Source organism: Scardinius erythrophthalmus (assembly GCF_964197995.2).
Source record: "Scardinius erythrophthalmus genome assembly, chromosome: 9".
NCBI classification, from domain to species: Eukaryota; Metazoa; Chordata; class Actinopteri; order Cypriniformes; family Leuciscidae; genus Scardinius; species Scardinius erythrophthalmus.
The window spans coordinates 27,054,510-27,075,675 of record NC_138229.1 but is presented as its reverse complement, the minus strand read 5'-3'; the positions used below and the strand labels follow the sequence as shown (position 1 = coordinate 27,075,675).

Here is a 21,166-nt window from a genome sequence, read left to right as displayed (position 1 = left end):
TATAGGCCTACCTGACCTAAAACGGTACAATTTGTGGCAAATGGGGGGGAAAGCACTGACAGTTGGTTTAGTAAATGGCAGTGTTGAAAAATACTATGACTACAGTTACACTTTTTGTCAGTAAATCTCCACAAAACAAACGTTTTTAGAATCACATGTTGAAAGACGCAAAATGAGCTTGTAGGCTTTGTCAAAACCTAGCGCGCTTGTTACCTTGTAGACGCATTATTCTTTTAACCTGCTCATTCACGAGAGCCTAATGCCTAAACATGCTGTCTAGCGAGTCACCTAACATCAGGTTTGAAGACACTGTTCGTGTAGGCTATTCAAACACGCCCCTGTTACACACAGACACTCCCTCTAGTTAAATCGCGGATTCGGAAAAAGAAATTCTACACTTTGTCTACCAACACATCGCCTTTTCTCGAGCACTGACAGCTTTCTGCGACTGCCACAAATCTCGTAAGTTGTTTTCATTATTCTGTTTTTACGTCATATCTCTCTTTCTGCATAATAAAGACAACGAATGAGTGATTTCCTCTCCCTCAAGCAATGCAGCTGATTATAAATATAAATGTTACTCAGTGCATATTCACTTAGTAACTCGGAGTTTGAGAAATATGTTATCCAGATGTGAACGCGGTATATAATGCACGTCACGATTCCTTTATGAGACAAAGTCCAGTTTTCTGTAGTTGCTTGTTAAAGTGCACAGTGATTCTTGTCTGTGAATTTGTTTGAATACAGTAAAGTACAGCAGAGTTGCAGGATTTGAAGTCATGACATGTCTACATGATATTGCATTGTAATATCTAAAATGCATGTTCTGCTACACTTCAGTAAATGCATTTATAATGTTACAAAATAATAATATAAACATAAAAGTGCATAAATAATATACATCATTTTTTTCTATTAATCAAAGAATCCAGAAAAAAAATATCACAGTTTCCACAACATTGATTATAATCAGAAATATTTCTTGTGCATCAAATCATCATATTTGAGTGATTTCTGAATGATCATGTGACACTGAAGAATGGTGTAATGATGCTGTAAAATTCAGCTTTGTCATCACATGAATAAATTACATTTTAAAACTGTTATTTTAAATTGTAATGATATTTCCCAATATTAATGTTTTTCTGTATTTTTGATCAAATGTGCAGTCTTGGTGAGAATAAGAAAAAAAAATGTTGATTTGATCATTAATACAGGTCAAACTAATAATGAAAGGAGAAGGTCTATAAAAGTTACTGAGAGAACCATTTACATCAGCCGCAGGGATTGGGAATATGTAAAAGCATACATTTGCATGTATTGTGCTTCAACATCATGTCCTAAATGTGTACTTTTTCAAATGGAGACAAAAGAAAACCCATTAGCGGTAGCTGTAAATGAGCTGCATTAGCATAGAGGGTTTTATTTCATAGCCTACTAGCATGAAAACTACATGCAATCAATCTGACTGAAGAATTCAGAATGTATCATTTACTGAATACACCATTATACAAAACGCCTTGTTAAATGTTTAGATTGGTTTGGCTGAGGGATGTTGACTCCCTCCCTCCTTGGCACCCAAGTCAAGTTTATCACCTTGATCATGTGTTTCTCTTCCTTATCAGCTGTTTGAGGTAGTCAACAACGCAATAACTAAGGTCCTCTTTTCAAAGGTCTTATCTAAACCCTGTCACACAGACACAGAGCTGTGATGTATGGTTTATTGCATTTGAATTTTTGCATGTTAGTAAATTGTGCAGGCAGACAAAGTCGCCATGCTTTGCCAGATTGCATGCTTAATGGGAGGTGATTCCAGAATCAGAGATGTTAGAGGATTCAGACCTCACATAGTTCTCAGGTACTAACCAGGGCTTTCTAATGGGAACAGATATTTCTTATTTCTCTAAAGTCTACTTCTCCTCTCCGTTGTGAAACTAGATGTTTCTCATTTTCCCAGTATGATGTAAAGCTCTGAAAATAGACCCAAACCTTTTATTTTTTGCTTCCTGTTTAGTCACTATGGTGTCCCATAAGGAGTTTGAGACTGCAGGAAAGGCTCCTGGTCTGCAGGTTTGGCGCATTGAGAACATGGACCTGAAGCCAGTGCCTAAGAATCTCTATGGCAACTTCTATACGGGTGACGCCTACCTCCTGCTGTACACCACCACCGCCCCCTCCTACTATATACACATGTGGATGGGTAAGTGACACACCTAGCGTTCGAGTTAGAGGTATTATTGGTTCCTGGAACAGGATTTTCTCAGAGCCAAATGTTGCTGATGCATTTTACCAATGGATATACTATATTAAAAATATATGTTCTCACACATGGTGATTTAAATGAGGAAGGATGTGGTTTTTCTGTCATCTTTTTAGTCTCAATTTATTTTTTAAGAGGGTGTTGGTTTGCTTTGTTTAGCTCTTTAGAAATGTATTTTGTGTAACGGGTCTTTCCAAAGAAATGCTGTTTATCATTTCTGTCAGTGACATGCATTTACCATTGCTTGGCAAATTTTTGAAACAATAATCCAGGCATTCCAATAGGAATGAAACAGAGATGCGATTAGGGATTTTTAATGCGATTTCACAGATTTCGCCACGTATTCAAATTGGTCACCTGAATTTGTGGCGTTGACCAACAGAAGGTCGCTTATTTTGAAAAAGACTTCTGTTTAAGCTTCATGCCTTTCTAATTTGACCTTTTTTCCATGCTAATGTGACAGTACATGTACGCCAGATGGCGGTAAGTGAATGTCTTTATTAATAAGTCATTGAATCATTCATTCAGTCGTTTCAACGACACTGATTCATGCAGAAACGAACCAAGTGACTGTCTTTATGAATGAGTCATTGAATCATTCATTCAACCAGTTAACTTAAAAACACTGATTCATTCAGGAATAAAACACTGGGTTTCATTAATAAATAATTGCATGGAATATTTTGTATTTGTACCCACAGGAGAACTTCTCACAAAGAATTTCTGCCTAATTCACAACACGTTCGTACGCACATGAATTTGTTCTTAATCTTATTCTAATGTTAATATATATAATATTAGTATTTTTTACTTTTTATTGTGATAGGATAGTATATAGAGTGGACAGGAAGCAAGGTGGGAGAGAGAAGGGACGGGATCGGTAGCCGTGATTCGAACTCGGGTCGCCTGAAGCGCAACAGCGCTATATGTCGAGAGGCTATCGGTGCCAACGAATTTGGAGTATTCTAAATGAGCGTCTGCGTGAGGTTACTCATTTGCACAAAACATGCTCAAACATCTCCATATAAGGGATTTATACCTTTCGCCCAACCTTTCCTTTACAGCCTTTCATCACACTCTCAAACAAATGCCGCTCTCTTCAGACGCGCTCCTCGAGTAATGCCAAGTGTATCATTCTCAAAACCAGTTCAAACACAATAAACACTTTTATCCCGACCTAGATTACAGACCTCTCATTAGCCAGCTGTACATACACGCAAATCTGCTTTATTCAGAGAAACCTTGCAGCTGAAGCTATAACACAGCTTTTCTTAATGTTACACTGTATACAGTATGATGAAATATATTTAAGATGAAATGTAATTTTATTATTTATTAATAATATAATACAATATAATATAATATCGGTTTAAGCTGAAATATAACTTCTAAAAATGATTATAAGGTCACAGAGCAAGTGCTTTTTGCGTTTATGTGGTTTCATTTTCAATTTTTTTTCGTATAGTACAAAAGTTTTTGGTGAATTGTGATTTGTTTGTGAAAATGTTTGTGTGTATGTATGAGTGAATGAGACCCAATGACTGTCTTCGTGAATGAGTCATTAAATCATTTACTAAAAACACTTTTAGTGGAGCACTAAAACACTCATTTAGGAAGGAGATCCACAATGCTTTGACTCAGTGTTACCATTGAAACGATATACATATAAATACATTTAGACCACTTAACTGAGTGATTGCAATCAGGATGTGAAGAGACTTTCAACCAGCACAACAAAAAATGTTTTTGGAACAAATCACCTACCCTGCCTTTAAGTATAATAAAGCTAATAACTGCTCAGTTTGTTCTTAGAAATGAAAACCCATAGGCAGTATGCTGGCTCATGGGCTTTGCCCATTAGACAATCCCTCCTACCCCTGAGGAGAAATCTGTACAAGTACAAGTACAGATGTCATATCTTAGAAGGGTAGTCACTTTGAGGTTTAGTCTCCTCCACCGATTACAACGCGCCTTCAATTGTTTGTCTGACAGTTTGCGCTCAGCCCACTTAGGTTCATGTGGTACACTGTTCAATTCCAGAGACTGATCAGTGAGGAACTGGTTTTGTCCCACCCAGTGGTTTAAACTCAAAAGAAGTTGTTTGAAAAAGAAGCATGTGCTCGAAGGCATGCTCCAAACCATAGTAGTTCTCAGACATTTGGCTGGATCTAGTGTGAGAAGAAAAGGTTTATTCGAGGACACAGAGTGGAAAAACTCATAATGTGCACCATGTGGCCTCTTTGGGGTTTTCATTTGGTTCTTATTTTAGCAAAAACAGATACATTGCTAGAGCTGCTTGGTAAGTGAGCAGTTATAGTGTTCCTGTAAGTTTTAGAACATTTTTTCACTGACAGAAGCATCCAGTAAGGCCTAGAAACATGTTTTAACTGTCTTTTGCTGCTTTTGGGTCAGAGTTGAATCATAATATTAAAGTTCAGAAGAAATTAAGTTTAAAATAAGTTTAAAACTTATTTTAATGATTTAATGACTCAATAAATGTCAAAAATAATCTATGTATAAATGTCAAAAATTAATAATAATTTTTAAAAATATCATGAATTATTAATTAATAAATGTCATTCATTTTTTGGGAGCTGCACCACATGATAGTTTACAACCTGAACTAACCTTGACTTGTCAAAAAGGTGCCAAATTATTCGATATTTTAAGACTTATTGACACACCAGGGTTAACAGAGTTCTAGTTAATTAAAATAAAGATGAATTCAAATACAATATAAATATGTAATGAAAAACTTAAATGAAAATGAGAAATGTTGCCATGGGAGCTAACTGCAATAAAATAAAATTAAAAAAGTAAATTTAAGTTTACTAAACAAGTTTAAAAATAAAAATAAAACTGAAAAATAAAACCAAATAGAAATTTTAAACTATGAGTGTAAAAAACTGGAAATAAAAAACTAAAACTAACAAAAATGACAAAAAAAAATTACTAAAACTAAAATTAAAAAGAACATAAATGTTTTATGCTTATTTCCTGCACTTGTTTGTTGGTCACACCAAAAGTGTTTTAGATATTAATAAGTGAAGCAGTTTTGTTAAAATATTTTTTTCTGATAAATAATAATCGATTCAAATTAGAATAATATGCTGTATTTTGCAAAACTACTTTATAAGTATTTCTTTTCAAAACTTTCATTCTCTTATTGAGGATTTTCTCTTCATTATGACATCAGAACAGTTGTATCACCCTATAATGTTGCCCCCAAATAATATCAAAATGAATTTCAATACAGAAATTGTATTCACGTCATTGGATGTGTGACTAGCATTTGAATGTATTTTTGATTATATTAATAAGCACCAACAACTCTTCCACTAATTCTCCTGTGATGATTTCCATCTCTTCCAGGGAACGAGTGTTCTCAAGATGAAAGTGGAGCTGCGGCTATCTTTTCCACACAGCTGGATGACTTTCTCGGAGGTGGTCCCGTTCAGTTCCGCGAGGTCCAAAACAACGAGTCGCTCACCTTCCTGGGCTACTTCAAGTCTGGCATCAAGTATAAGGTAAACTCAGCTTTGTATGAATGAAAATGGCCCTTCTCGGAAGCAGAGTTCATCATTAACTTGCAGTGAGAATGCAAAAGTAGACGTCCTGCTGGCTTTGCTTTGTTGAAGCACCAGGGTTGAGTCAATTATGGCTCTAAAACATCCATTACTGTTTAGTCATGCCACATTCTTTCCATTATATTCAGCAATTTGTTGAGCTCAGTAAGTTTGCCTGGCTCTTTGAGAAGCACTCTGCTGAGTGGTTTGCATTTAGTTCTTAGCTTGTGTTTTGGCAATTATCCCAATAGTATGAGTGTATGAGTGAACTGTCTTTCTCGACTCCTCAGCAAGGTGGGGTTGCGTCCGGCTTCCATCACGTGTTGACCAATGATGTGGATGTGAAGCGTCTGCTGCACATCAAGGGCAGGAGGGCCATCAGAGCCACTGAGGTGGAGATGTCCTGGAGCAGCTTCAACAAAGGAGACTGCTTTATTGTAGACCTGGGGAAGGTATGGATATCTGAACCTGACCTGACCACTCATTTTATTTAGATACTTTCCTATCAATAGAAAACATTTGAATGGAATTAATTACATGGCTTGTAATTAATAAAACATAATTGCAATTCACTTCTCAATTTTTGCACAAAAAAAATAAATAAAAAAAATAAGATTAGATAATTATTATTGTGACGGATAAGGAAACTGTTAAATAGATGTGGGTTTAGAAATCAATATATATTTAAAGTGCCCCTGTTTTGCTTTTTTGAATATTATCTTTCATGCTATGTGTAATTTAGCATGTTTGTGAATGTAAAAGGTCTGAAAAGTTTTAAAAATCAAAGTGCACATCAAAAAAAGTTACTCCTAAAAGAAAGAATCGTTTCTGAGGAAGATCCACAGCTAAAATTCAGATATGGTAATAGGCATGTAGTTTCCCATGTGCTGTAAGCGGTCAACCAATCACAACAGACTGAGCCATCTGACCAATCAGAGCAGAGTAGCTAACAGAAAGGATGGGTTTAGAGAGACTAAATCATTGATTGAACCATTTCAGACACTGTTTTTTAAACGTATTGTAGGAGACCTCCAAAACTAAATTAGGAACCTTTAAAATAGTATAATAGGGGTATATTGTATTTTTATTTTCACTATCACTAATTATAACTATTACTATTATTACTGGCTCGCAGTCACTCCATTTTGTTATCAAATTGTGTATTGCTCTGATGGTGAGAAAATATAGAATTTATGTACAGGACAGTCACAGTTATGTTTGGGGGTTGGTACATTTTTTTATGTAAAAAAAAAAAAATAATTCTTATGTTCACCTAGGTGAAATATTTTACAATTGAAAATACCTGTTTACAATTTGGAATTTTTTTAAATGTAATTTTATTCTACACTCCAGTCTTCAGTCTTAAAAATAAAAATCTTACTGCCCCCAAACATTTGAACGGTAGTGTTGATTTGAGTTATTTTTAAGACATTTCTCTCATATTTTGCTAGGATATTTATCAGTGGTGTGGGAGTGACTGCAATCGTTTTGAGCGTCTGAAGGCCTCCCAGTTGGCCATCGATATCCGGGACAATGAGAGGAACGGCAGGGCCAAGCTGGTCATGGTGGAGGACGGGGCTGAACCAGAGGCTCTGACTCAAGTGAGTGAAAGATTTCAACTCAACTTTTCCTGTAACAATTTCCTCACCACCACCATCTGAATTATCCACAGTATGGGTAGAAATCCACTTCAAAATCATTTTCATTTGATTTGTTTGTGTTTGCTGGTTAAGCTCATGCATTGTTACATTTCCATGGATGCTGAATGACCACATATTGTGGTATGGACACCATCAGCCAGGCCTAAAGTGTAAAACTTGGCACTATGGCTTGATTGTTTGTGTTCTGGCTCTGGCTTGTGTATTCTGCTAATGAGAATGCATCCATCGTGTGTTTAATGAAGAAGGAAGAGTTTTGCATGCCAAATATTCAGTCTGCTGTCTGGTCATTCAGCACAGGGTTGAATAGGGTCCGCTTGGCATCAGATAAGTGTTAGAAATAAAGCCCCACTGTGTCCATATGAGCTTTAATCCTGAATTTCCTCCCGCAGGCTCTTGGGCCCAAAACCAGCATCGCCCCTGCAACTCCCGACGACGAGGAAGTGGAAACCTCCAACAAGAAGAAGGGAGCATTGTACATGGTAATAAATGCTGCGTCCAAATTTGCATACTATCCATGCGACTATAGTATTCGAAATTAGAATTAGTGTGTTAACCTGAATTAACCCATTGTGTGTTGGACGAGGATATGATGAGAACTACAAACACAATTAAAAAGTGTTAAAGAAGTGTTGTTGTACCCTACAAGTAGAGTAGAGAAGTTTAGCTAGAGGGGTTTGAGTGATTAATAATCAACATATTTATTCAATGTTATCCACATTATATTTCATCTGGAACAACATTGTGAACTTTTATAAAGATAGGTTTGGTCATTAACTTTTAAAATGCAACGTTATTTTAACACAGACCCACAACAGGCAGATCAACGTGCTACTACATTTCTCTCCAGTACAGTAGCAAATTAAATTAAATGAAACGTGGAATATGATTGACAGGGCATTTTAAACGGTGTCAGGATGCATGTAAATAAGTGCCCAAGCTTGCCTACTCTTCTGCCACACACTTAAAGGAGAACTCCGGTCAATTTTAACATTGAGCTCATTTTTTTGTAAATTTGGAGTGCTGTCAATACAGAGAACAACGACAAAAATCGGTGGATAACACGGTGTGTTATCCTCTTTTTAAAATTTGCACCCTGTTGACTTCAATGGGGCAAGTTTTAAACCAGCTTTTAGCCTCTTAACATCCTTGATGTGTCATTACAAGTGCACAGCTAATGTGAGTGATTCCTTCAGAGTGAACACGGGTGAATCTGACTGCAGTAGATGTGAAAGATATGAATAAAAATGATGTTATTTCAGCCAGCGCACATACCTGTATTTACATCCTGTTTTCGGTCGAAGTCCATAGTAATCGATTGTCGAGTTCACGCGCGTGATCATAGGGAACTAAACCTATGCGTGTGAACTCGACAATCGATTACTATGGACTTCGACCGAAAACAGGATGTAAATACAGGTATGAGTGCTGAGTAAAAGTCACAAAAAGAGTACATACTTTTAGGGTGTAGTATAAGACTATAAGACTCTTATCTGTACTCATATTTTAGCTCATTGGTACGTATTTAGTTCTTAATTATTTATGTGGACCGTTTTACATTCACACGGCTGACAGCTGTAAAGCCTAAAATGCTTCCGACAGCATTCGCACAAGGACAAAACGTTAGCTATGTTTTTTTAATCGCTCAACACCTTTATTTATCTCTTCTCAGTTTGTGTGGTTTGCTATTGTTATTGTAGATCTCAGATGCCTCTGGCTCTATGAAAACATCTGTCGTGGCCCAGAGCAGCCCGTTCAAGCAGGAGATGCTCTCCCCCGAAGAGTGCTACATCCTGGACAACGGAGTTGATAAGAATGTGTTTGTATGGAAAGGTGTGTCTCTCAACTTGAAAATCAACTCGATCCTCTTTTCTTTTCTAATACGCATTCCTAGTCTTATTGTGCATCATTCCTCGGAGCACATTGTTGCAAAGAAAACAAATTCATTCAAATGAAATAACTTGAGCCGCCTCTGAAACAACTTTCCTTTTCATCTGATGTCATCTGACCATGCAGGCTATTAATTAATGTTATCCAACATTATTATAAATGTATGATTGATATGTCACACTGATATGATCTTTGTGTGCTTTCCCCACGCTGGCATGCATTGCTGATCACTAGGGGCCCTTTGTTTACAATGTGCCACGTATTTTTCATAAAGATAACAGAGCTTCATTCAGCGTATGACTCGTTCTTCCTTTTCCCGACAGGACCGAATGCAAACACATCTGAACGCAAAGCGGCCATGAAATCAGCAGAGCAGTTCATCAAAGAGAAGAACTACTCTAATAAAACACAGGTACATACATAATGAGCATTTTAAACAAACACACACACACACACTGGTTACACTTTACTGTAAGGTCTCATTTGTTAACATTAGTTGCATTGACTAACATGAACTAACAATGAGAAATATTTTTTACAGCATTTATTAACTTTTGATAGTCAAACTGTAAAATATATGATCAATAAGTTATTACAACATTCTTTAACTCATCAAAATAAGTTAAGCAATTTTCAGCTTTTTTTATAAGTTATACGAGATTGAACTTATTTTTTAAGTCAGTTGAGTGTAATTTAGGTTGAAATGACTTAAACATCCAAGTTGACTGTACTTTTATATATTCTTTTTAAGTGTTCACGTTCATGTTAGTTCACGGTGCAGTAACTAATGTTAACAGATACGAATTTCGATCATAAAAAATGTATTAGCAAATGTTGAACTTAACATTAACTAACATTTATAAACACTGTACAAGTATCACTCATGTTAACTAATGTTGTTAAAGGGATAGTTCACTTTGAAATTAATTTTTGATATGTTTTAGCTTACCTCAAGGGCATCCAAGATGTAGGTGTCTTTGTTTCCGCAGTAGTTTCAATTTTGATATTTTTAGGTCAAACCGTTCTTGTCTGTCAGTCATATAATGCAGGTCTATGGTCACTGTCTCAAAACACAAGCACAGAGTCCAAATTAAAACAATTCCCCATCGTCCAAATGAAACAATTCCCCATCATAAGTACACATTGATGGCCTAAGACACGAAACGAGCGGTTTGTGTGAGAAAACGAACAGTATTTATATAGTTTTTAGCTCTTGAAAACAGCACACGTCCAAATGGTCTGACGGCGCGGGCGAGTATAGATGTATACATAGAAGTCGCCTTGGCTACGGTTTCGTTCCAATGAACTGCAGTAGCGAAGGCGACATCTAGTGTATACATCTATACCCGCATAGATATATACACTAGATGTCGCTTTGCTACGGTTTCGTTCCAATGAACTGCAGTAGCCAAGGCGACATCTATGTATACATCTATACTCGCCCGCGCCGTCAGACCATTTGGACGTGTGCTGTTTTCAAGAGCTAAAAACTATATAAATACTGTTCGTTTTCTCACACAAACCGCTCGTTTCGTGTCTTAGGCCATCAATGTGTACTTATGATGGGGAATTGTTTCATTTGGACGATGGGGAATTGTTTTAATTTGGACTCTGTGCATGCTCTTTGAGACAGTGACCATAGACCTGCATTATATGAATGACAGACAAGAACGGTTTGACCTAAAAAATATCAAAATTGAAACTACTGCGGAAAAAAAGACACCTACATCTTGGATGCCCTTGAGGTAAGCTAAAACATATCAAAAATGAATTTCAAAGTGAACTATCCCTTTAACTAGTATTAACAAATGAAACCTAATTGGAAAGTGTTACCAACACTTATAATATTAAAATAGAATTTGCATTTCGAAACAATGTATGATTATACAATATTACATGTCTGAATACGCAAAGGTTTATATGTTTGCTGATTTCATATAACATCTTACATAAAATATGATTGAAGATATGTTTACTACATTAGTACTGATACTGTACTTTCAATGCTTGCTGCTGTAGATCCAGGTGCTTCCTGCAGGGGGCGAGACCACCCTGTTCAAGCAGTTCTTCTCTAACTGGAAGGACAAGGACCAAACCACTGGCCCTACCAAGGCCTACACCATTGGCAAAATAGCCCGTGTGGAGCAGATTCCTTTCGATGCCTCCAGCCTCCATAGCAACAAGGCCATGGCGGCCCAGCACAACATGGTCGATGATGGTTCTGGAAAAGTCCAGGTCAGCTTCATTTCGGTCATCAAACTCTCTAACACTGACTTATGTTTAAACGTTTGGGGTCGTTAAGATTAAAAAAAGGAAAAGAAAAATAATTAATAGTTTTATTCAGCAAGGATGCATTACATTGCTAAAAAGTGACAGTAAAATATTATAAAGTTAGAAAAGATCTCCATAAAAAAAAAAAAGTGTATCACAGGTTCCATAGAATTATAAGTATGATCTCTGAAGGATCATATGACACTGAAGATTGAGTAATGATGCTGAAAATTCAGCTTTGATCACATGAAAAAATTACATTACACAGAAAACAGTTCTTTTAAATTGTGTTAATATTTCACAATATTACTGTTTTACAGTGTTTTTGATCAAATGCAAATAAAGTCTTGGTCAGGCATAATAGAAAACATCTAACTGATCCCAATCTTTTGAATGATAGTCTAAATAATGTTGATCAAGGCCTGCTATAATTTTAGATCTATAGGCATACCTTTGAACAAATTCTAGCAAAAAAACAAAACAATTATAATAATAATAAAGTGGCACCCAAAGATCTTTGCAAGCTGTTAATTTGAAATAGTATCAAATTAACTTTTTGGTACACAGGCCAATTACATTTTGTAATAAATTATTAAAACATTTACTAACCATACAAGCCATTATTTGTATTTTCATTTATACAATTTTAAATGCATTTTTTTTCTTATGAGAATAAGATTAAAAAATGAGATTAGACTGGAATTTATTTCCCTTATAATTTTTTGTCTTTTCCACATCACTTACATCAGTGAGGATGTAATCCTTCTTATAATACAATTTAAACCATATTATATATTGAAGTTCCTTGCTAGTCACAAAAAAACAAGTTTTGACAAGTTTCATTTGAGTTTTAATGTTGCTGATTATATGTATAAAGGGGAGATCAAGTTCAAGGCAATGTTCTTTAATCACTCATATTTGTCTGAATCAGATCTGGCGTGTGGAAGGAGGAGACCGTGTCCCGGTGGAACCCTCTACCTACGGTCAGTTCTTTGGAGGAGACTGTTACCTGATCCTCTACAGTTACAAACAGGGAAGCAGAGAGCAGCATATCATCTACACCTGGTCAGTCCATAACATCTTTAAAGTGTTTTGTGTCATAATATCTATATAGTTTGTGACATATGAACAAAGTGTCATCATATTGTGTGTCGTTGTGCTGCAGGCAGGGACTGAAGTGCACTCAGGACGAGCTGGCAGCTTCTGCCTTCCTTACTGTCCAGCTGGACGACTCCATGGGAGGAGCTCCCGTTCAGGTGGGAATAATCCATTCGTGGAAGAGAACAGCATTGTGAAGAGTTCCAATACATTATGCCCTAACAATTCTTATTATCACTGATACAGTAGTGTTTTTGGCTAACATGTTAGATCAGCATAGTCTCCACTGCAGTCCACATAAGAGAGAACCCTACAATCAGATTCATGCAAACTTGAGGATCTACACTCTCGTTTAAAAGGGGTTGGTAAGATGTTTTTGAAGAAAGTCTCTTTTGCTCACAAAGGATTAATTTGAATTTATTTTAAAAATTGTATATTGAAAAATATCATTACAGTTTGAAATAACTGTTTTCTATTTTAATATTTTAAAATGTAATTTATTCCTGTGATGTAAAGCTGAATTCTCAGCATCATTTCTCCAGTCCTCAGTGTCACACGATCCTTCAGAAATCATTCGAATGCTGATTTGATGCTGAAGAAATATTTATTTTTATTATCAATGTTGAAAACAGTTATGTACAATTTGGTTTTATTTTTTGGGATTCTTTGATGAATAGAAAGTTCAAAAGAACATCATTTACCTGTTTATTCGAAATGCCTTTATTGCCACTTTTAATCAATTTAAGGCATCCTTTCTTTTTTTTACTGATCCCAAACTTTAGGACGGTGGTGTATAATGTTACAGAAGCTTTCTTTTTCAGATAAATGAAAATACAAATTCTTTGTATTCATCAAAGAATCCTAAAAAATCCTAAAAAAAATTACAGTACATTACTGTTTTCAACATTGATAATAATAATAGATGTTTCTTGAGCAGCAAATCCTCATATGAGAATGATTTCTGAATGATCATGTGACACTGAAAACCGGAGTAATGATGCTGAAAATTCAGCTTTGAACACAGGAATAAATTACATTTTAAAATATATTCAAATATTGAAAATAGTTCTTTTAAATTGTTTTTGCTATATGTTTTTGTTTTGAATTGTTTTCGGGTCGAATGAATGCAGCCTTGGTGAACAGAAGAGACTTCTTTTAAAAACATTAAAAAAATCATTTGGATCTAAAACGTTTGAATGGTAGTGTATGTCTATCCCTTACAGCCTCGCTTTCATTCCCAATCAAAGATGGCGCTGCTGTGAATAAGGTCTATACTAATCCAACATGGAATTATTTGCTGTATTTTTGATGGTAACCACCAGGGTGCGATCTTGATCAGAAGAGTCATTAAATATAATACTGTTGGAAAGACTAGGTTGTATCTTCAGCAGGATTCTTTATTGAGAACTCGAGCTGTTGGTTGCTGCAGTCATCAAGTCTAACTAAGGCAATGATACATCGTAATTTAAATAGATTTTAGTCGGCAGTGCTTAGAAATGGAGATGAAGCACCTGGGAGACGACCTTAAACGAAGCATGCAAATGAAGTATCCAGGTATAGGAACCCGCCCCAGACTCTAGTGTGTCACCAGTCCTTATCCATTCAGCATAACTATTCAAAGGATGGGACAGGGCCTCCAAGAGCGTTTAAAGACAAAATGTGAGAGTCTGGGTAATCTGACTCATTTGACTTACAATAAAGAGAACAAGAACAAGAGCTTCCTCTTATTTTTTCTTGTGATGTTGTGTAAGGATGTAGGATCAGCAGATCTTAAACAGATTCTCAAATTTGTAATCCCACAATACTCTTGTGTGTCGTGACTGTTATCAGTTGTAGTCTCATGTACCATTATTAAAAAGATGCTAAAATGGTTTTATCCATCTGAATACATTGCTCAGGTGCGAGTGACACAGGGTCAGGAACCCCCTCACCTGATGAGTCTGTTCAAAGGCAAACCTATGATCATTCACAGCGGAGGCACGTCCCGCAAGGACGGCCAGACCAAAGCAGGCACCACACGCCTCTTCCACATCCGACAGAGCTCTTCTAGAGCCACACGCGCCGTAGAGGTCAGTCACAGGCTGGACACTGTCATACATATAGTATGATATACTTCTCATTAACCACTGCATTTATCTTCCATTATAGGTTGAACCATCTGCATCCAAATTAAACACCAATGACGTGTTTGTGCTGAAAACGCCAGACTGTGTGTTTGTGTGGAAAGGAGCAGGTGCCAGCGAGGAAGAAATGGTCGCTGCCAAGTATGTCGTGAGTGTGCTGGAGAAAAAATCCACCGATGTGGCCGAGGGTAAAGAACCAGGTGAGTCCGCCATGTTGATTTCACTTAAAGGGATAGTTCACCCAAAAATGAAAATTTTGTCATCATTTACTCACCCTCATGGTTTTCCGAACCTTTATTTCTTCTGCTGAACAGAAAATATATTTTAAAGAATGTTGGTAACCAAAAAGTTGATTTTTTTTTCCCATACTATGGGAGTCAATGGGGCTTTGGGCCTGTTTGGTTACCCATATTCTTTAAAATATCTTCTACTGTGTTTAACAGAAGAAAGAAACTCATTCAACAACTTGAGGGAGAGTAAATGATGACAGAATTTAAATTTTTAGGTGAATTATCTCTTCAACTCCTTATTTATGTTTCTCTCTCTCCAGCCGGATTCTGGTCGGCTCTGGGTGGGAAGAAGGAATACCAGACATCTCCAACTCTAAGAAACATGGTCAAACCACCACGTCTGTTCGGATGCTCCAATAAGACGGGCCGGCTAGTGGTAAGTGAGAGTCACAGAACCACTCATGCTGGCTGGAGGAAAGCTGCAGTTTGTGAATGTGATGATGATTGTCTTGTGCTTTCTCTCAGGTTGAGGAAGTTCCTGGAGACTTTAATCAGACAGACTTGGCTACCGATGATGTCATGTTGCTTGACACCTGGGATCAGGTGAGTTAACGCATATATAGGGGATTTTGTGGGGTAAATGCCTTTAAGGTGGGATTTTTGTGGGGAAGTGTGATTTCTAGACATGTAAAAGGCATAGAAAATAATAACATCTTAAAAAGTTATGAAATTTCTGTAATATATATATATTTTTTAAGTTATGTCAGCCTCTAAAATATTTTAAGTAGAAATTGCTGAGAAATGACCATAGTTGTGAGTTAAAGTTTTATTTTTATTTTTTAATTAGAATTTGTGTCAGGCTCCTATTTTTAGGTTCAATAATTTCACTTTAATGGCAATGAAAAGGTTATTAGTCAGTTATTGAAATGTCTTATTTTCAAAAATGTCACTGATAAGAGTAAAATAAAAAAATGATAAAATGAAAAATGCTAATTCACAAGAAAAATGTCAAACAGACTTAGAGGTTTTTGCATCTGAAGTCTTAGTATGTAGTTGTACGCCTGTAATGTTAAAGAACTGCTGCTCTTTCTAGATCTTTCTTTGGATTGGCAATGAAGCCAATGAGGTCGAAAAAACCGAGTCACCAAAAATAGGTGAGTGACATGTTTACTAAATCATTTTTCATAAAACATTGAGTTTTTGCTCTTCTGTCTTTGCTAGGGCAGAATCACTCACATTATCCTCCATCATAAACCATATATTTCCGGTCCTGGATGCTGATTGCTCAACACAGAATTCCAGTCATGTTCCACTCATCAGTGTGTTCTGTTAATAGAGTGATGCAGGAATGAGTCCAAAACCCAAAAACAAGTCAGCATGTTTGAACTTGTGGTTCCATTGTCCTGAAGTCAATCAGTTTTTGTTTTTAAATAAGATTTTGGTTAAATATCTGAAATAAGGTCTGTGGTAAACACAAGCTCAACATATTTTCACGTTTTTTTTTCTACTGCATAAAATACAGCTGTAATACCTCACTCATAGGCCTGGTTTCACAGACTTAGATTAAGCCAGGATTAGGCCTTAGTTTAATTAGGACATTTAAGTCTCTTTTATAAACGTGCCTTAGAAAAAACATTACCGATGTGCATCTTGAGACAAAACAATGGCACTGACATATTTTAAGATATGTCAGTGCAAGTTGCTTTCAGTTAAAACAGCTTAAACATGCATTTTAGTCTGGGACTAGTCTTAAGCCTTGTCTGTGAAACCGGGTTATATTTTTTTAAGCTTTTACTTATTGTGAAAATGAAAGTGTTTGTTTGTGAAGATTACCTTAATGAACAAACCTTTTAAGAATGATAATCTTTTGTTGATAACAGAGCTTATTTTCTGCAATAATTTAAAAAGCCAATGGAGGGAACCAGGATGATGCTGACTTCTGTTTCGGCTTAAAAAAAGACATGATTCCTGCAGCACTCCATGTTCTGTTAAACCCGTTTTGAGCCTAAAATTATGTTTTCTGTCTATAGCTAAGGATTATGTGGACACTGATCCTTCTGGACGTCGTGGGCTGCCCATCACAACCATAAAGCAGGGGGCTGAGCCCCCAACCTTCACGGGCTGGTTCCAGGCTTGGGATGCTAAAATGTGGGACACTGACCCTATGGAGAGAATCCGATCTTCCTTTTAAATCCAGAACCGTTCCCTCTTTTTTTTTTATAAAAGCACTTCCTTTTCCTGTGCCATGAATTGCAACTTTTACCATGGTGTACAAAATTTAAAGACCGTGAAAATGCCCATCTCACTTAAAGGTGCACTTGGCAATTTGTTTGGTTTACATTGTGTAAAGGCCCGTTCACACCAAGGACGATAACTATAAAGATAACGATAAAGATATAATTCTAAAAATCGTTCTCCATATTAAAGAATAACAGAGTTCACACCACAACTATAACGATAAAGATATGAGGAACGATATCGTTGGGATCACTTTCAGAACGATTTTTTTCCAGCTGTCGAACGATAAAACACTGACAGCCAATCAGAATCCATTCTAATTTAAAGGTCTCGCGCATTTAAAATGGATCTGGATCATCCAGGCGCACGCGTGCTTAGAATAAAAAGACTGTTATGGGTCGTTGGTGTGGACGCATATATAGTTATTTTTATCGTTATCTTTATAGTTATCGTGCTTGGTGTGAATGGGCCTTTAGCCAGCATAGCAGTGGCCTTGGACTGTAACTAGTTTCTAGTTACAGATGCCATTGTAGAAATGCTCTGATCACAGTCAGCCATAATTCATTTATTCAGTGAGCAAAACAGTCCAGTAATAGGTGAGTTACTGAGATAAAGTGAGTAGTATTTGGCTGGTCATGTGATCTCAACATGTCTGTTCTCATGAGGCAACCCAATCCATGTAAAATTAAAAAGCTTATTTAGTACCACTGATCATTTTAACCATTAACAAAAGTATTGTTAATTTCTTTAAAAAGTTAAAATTACCTAGTGCACCTTTAAGACTGTCAGATTTCAGAGTTACAGATCTAGTTTTATTGAACCTAGTCTAGTAAAATGGTTTTAGTGGATGTTTAGCTATGTTCAACCAGAACCAGCTGCCATAAAAGAAGGAAACCCGCCAAAACAATTAGCACTCATAATAGTGGATTAGAGTTACTCTATTTTACCCTTGTTATTTTTTGTTGAAAGTCTTTAGACATTCCATTATGCCATTATGACCTCCTAACGTGTCAACATGTTATAAAAATGTGTGTCAAAATTCTTTTAATTTTTTTCTCTTTTTACACAAAAGCCATTGATATATTTTCAGCTTGTTCTTTGTTGTTGAGTTCAACTTTAATAAATTGAGTAGATTAATTTGCTATACTGTAGATTTACTGCATATGACATGGACATACAAATTCAACATTTTAATAACCATAATATACATTGATGAGCCAAAACATTATGACCACCTGCCTAAGATGCTCTTGGTCCTCCTTGTGCTGCCGAAACAGTGCCGACCCACAAGGTGTCCTGTGGTATCTGACACCAAGACATTAGCAGCAGATCTTTAAGTCCTGTAGGTTGCGAGGTGGAGCTACCGTGGATCAAACTTGTTGGTCCAGCAAATCCCAGAGATGCTCAATTGGATTGAGATTGAGATTGAGATGCCAGGGCAACACCTTGAATTCTTCATCATGTTCCTCAAACCATTCCTGAACAATGTGTGCATGATCCTGCTGAAAGAGACCACTTCCACCAGGGAACATTGTCATGAAGGGTGTACCTGTTCTGCAACAATGTTTAGGTAAGTGGCTCGTGTCAAATTATGGCCACATGAATGGCCAGATCCAGGGTTTCCCAGCAGAACATTGCCCAGAGCATCACACTCCCTCCACCGGCTTGTCCTCGTCCCACAGTGCATCCTGGTGCCATCACTTCCCCTGGTAAACGGCGCATACATACATGGCTGGCCACGTGATGTAAAAGAAAGAGGGACTCATCGGACCAGCCGACCTTCTTCCACTGCTCCAGTTAGAGAGACTACACAGCCCCATACACAGCAGAGTATGTTGTGACACATTCCTCCCATAACCATCATAAGAATTTTGTGCGACTTGTGTCAAACTAGACCTTCTGTTGGCTCAGACCAGACGGGATAGTCTTCGTTTCCCTCTTGTATCCCGTCTGGTCTGAGCCTGGATGAGCATTGGATGACCTGGATGAGCCTTGGGCGCCCAACACCCTGTCGCTGGTTTGTGGTTTGTCCCTCCTCTGACACTGTTGGTAAATTCGCACCACTCCTGACCGGGAGCAGCACACAAGCCTTGCCATTTCAGACATACTCTGACCCAGTTGCATTGCTATAACAATTTGGGCCTAGTCAAAGGAATTTTTATTCCTGCCCATTTCTCCTGCATCCAACACATTGATAATGAGAACTGATTGTTTGCTTACAATCTAATCTACCCATACCTAGGGCCTAGTTAGGAACAGTTGTTTTCTATTTTAAGAATATTTCACAATAATACTGTTTCCAATGAATTTTCAATCAAATAAATGCAGTCTTGATGAGAATAAGAGGCTTTTTTTCTAAAATATTTAAAAACCTTACCTACCCCAAAAGTTTTAAATAGTAGTGTATGAATAATTGATTTACCACAATATAATTTTATTACAACATTCATTTCAATTTATATCACAATGACAGACTTATGTGTTTATCTGTTATACTCCTCCTCAGTTAGACTTTAAACAGGATCTCTAGCATTAAGTCACATGAGTCATAGGCGTTGGTCTAGTCTAGATCATACTATTCAATGACACTGTTCTCTTTTACCAAGAAGCTGGATAACTAGGCTACCTGTTTTCTCTAGACAACCTATCGTCCCTAAAAAGCCATGTTTGCCATACTTGTCTGAAATCGTCATCATGATGCACATGCAAGTTTTGAACACATTTTTACAGCAGCTGAGTGATGTCCTAAGAATCATAGGATATGGGTATGATGACTGTCCTGAACTGAAGTCATCTTGTGTCATCCTCTTGAGATCTACAGCTCTCTCTGTATCCACGTTTGAAAATGTGTTTCAGAACATTCTCGCTTTCCAGAACATTCTCATTCACAGTTCCATGTTGGTGGAATGCTCTCCCAACCCTCATCCGAAATGCAGAATCCCTGGCAACATTCAAAAGACAACTGAAAACCCTTCCGTGAGCACTTATCCTCATAAAAAAAAAAAAACTTTCCTTTTCCTTTATATCCTACCTTTCCTTTTCCCTTATGTCCTCGCTTATGCTACTCTGAACAATGACTGAACTTCGTATTTTGAGCACTTCTTGCGTTGCTTTTCGCCTCTTCACGATGACTCGCTTAATTTAGTCCTAATTTGTAAGTCGCTTTGGACAAAAGCGTCTGCTAAATGACTAAATGTGTTCATGTAGTGGCTAGGAGAGATAATACACCGCTTAACTCAACATATAGCTGTTGCCCGCTGGCACTGGACAGTGCTAGAAAACAATGCAAGCTTCTTCTTTAGTAATATTGTGGAAATGGTGATCAGTCAACCATCATGTTCAAGACCTGAGAACGTTTTACAGAGGTTGTCATTTGATTTTAAATGTTACCTTTACGTTCTCACAGCTAAGGATTCAGGCTCTATGAAAAACTGAAAGGGCAACACTATTAAAAACGAGTAGTTTGAATTTGAAATGGTTAAATAACACCCATACTCGCTCAGAGTTTAATATTTCCAACCGTAGCATCAACACAAGGCTAAAATGAAGCAGGTCTGTGCTATTGTCAGGTTTTGCATGGCAGCTGGGGAGGCTCTCAGTTGCCTCCAGCACAATCTGAAAAATTCATAGAACAGCATAATTTTAGCCACACAGACTGTCAGTGAATGTGTTTCCTGTATGTGTATAGTGTCATTTTCTGTTTACTGTTTTCAGTTTTCAAATGAGAATGATCTTAATTCCTAATAATAATAATAATAATAATAACAATAATAATACATTATTAATACATTATTATTATTACACTGTAAAAATGATTGTTGGTTTAACTTAA

General features: G+C 36.9%; 1 protein-coding gene across 1 annotated transcript; it reads left to right on the top strand.

Moving 5' to 3' along the window:
• The first annotated feature begins 347 nt into the window (after positions 1 to 347).
• Positions 348 to 17,314, top strand: scinlb (scinderin like b). Its single transcript, XM_081375106.1, has 17 exons — positions 348 to 462; positions 2,015 to 2,200; positions 5,633 to 5,787; positions 6,117 to 6,278; positions 7,278 to 7,427; positions 7,877 to 7,966; positions 9,185 to 9,317; positions 9,698 to 9,786; positions 11,394 to 11,609; positions 12,577 to 12,710; positions 12,811 to 12,901; positions 14,642 to 14,812; positions 14,892 to 15,066; positions 15,417 to 15,532; positions 15,622 to 15,699; positions 16,190 to 16,250; positions 17,127 to 17,314. Exons 2-17 carry the CDS (start codon positions 2,020 to 2,022, stop codon positions 17,285 to 17,287), a joined length of 2,163 nt encoding a protein of 720 aa, XP_081231232.1. The 5' UTR covers positions 348 to 462; positions 2,015 to 2,019; the 3' UTR covers positions 17,288 to 17,314.
• Positions 17,315 to 21,166: the final 3,852 nt, after the last annotated feature.

Excerpts from the sequence above, each read along its gene's own strand:
- scinlb (XM_081375106.1), top strand. The coding sequence starts at position 2,020 with ATGGTGTCCCATAAGGAGTTTGAGACTGCAGGAAAGGCTCCTGGTCTG. Across the intron at positions 2,201-5,632 it reads CTATATACACATGTGGATGG|GGAACGAGTGTTCTCAAGAT; the intron begins GTAAGTGACACA and ends CATCTCTTCCAG. Across the intron at positions 14,813-14,891 it reads GAGCCACACGCGCCGTAGAG|GTTGAACCATCTGCATCCAA; the intron begins GTCAGTCACAGG and ends CTTCCATTATAG.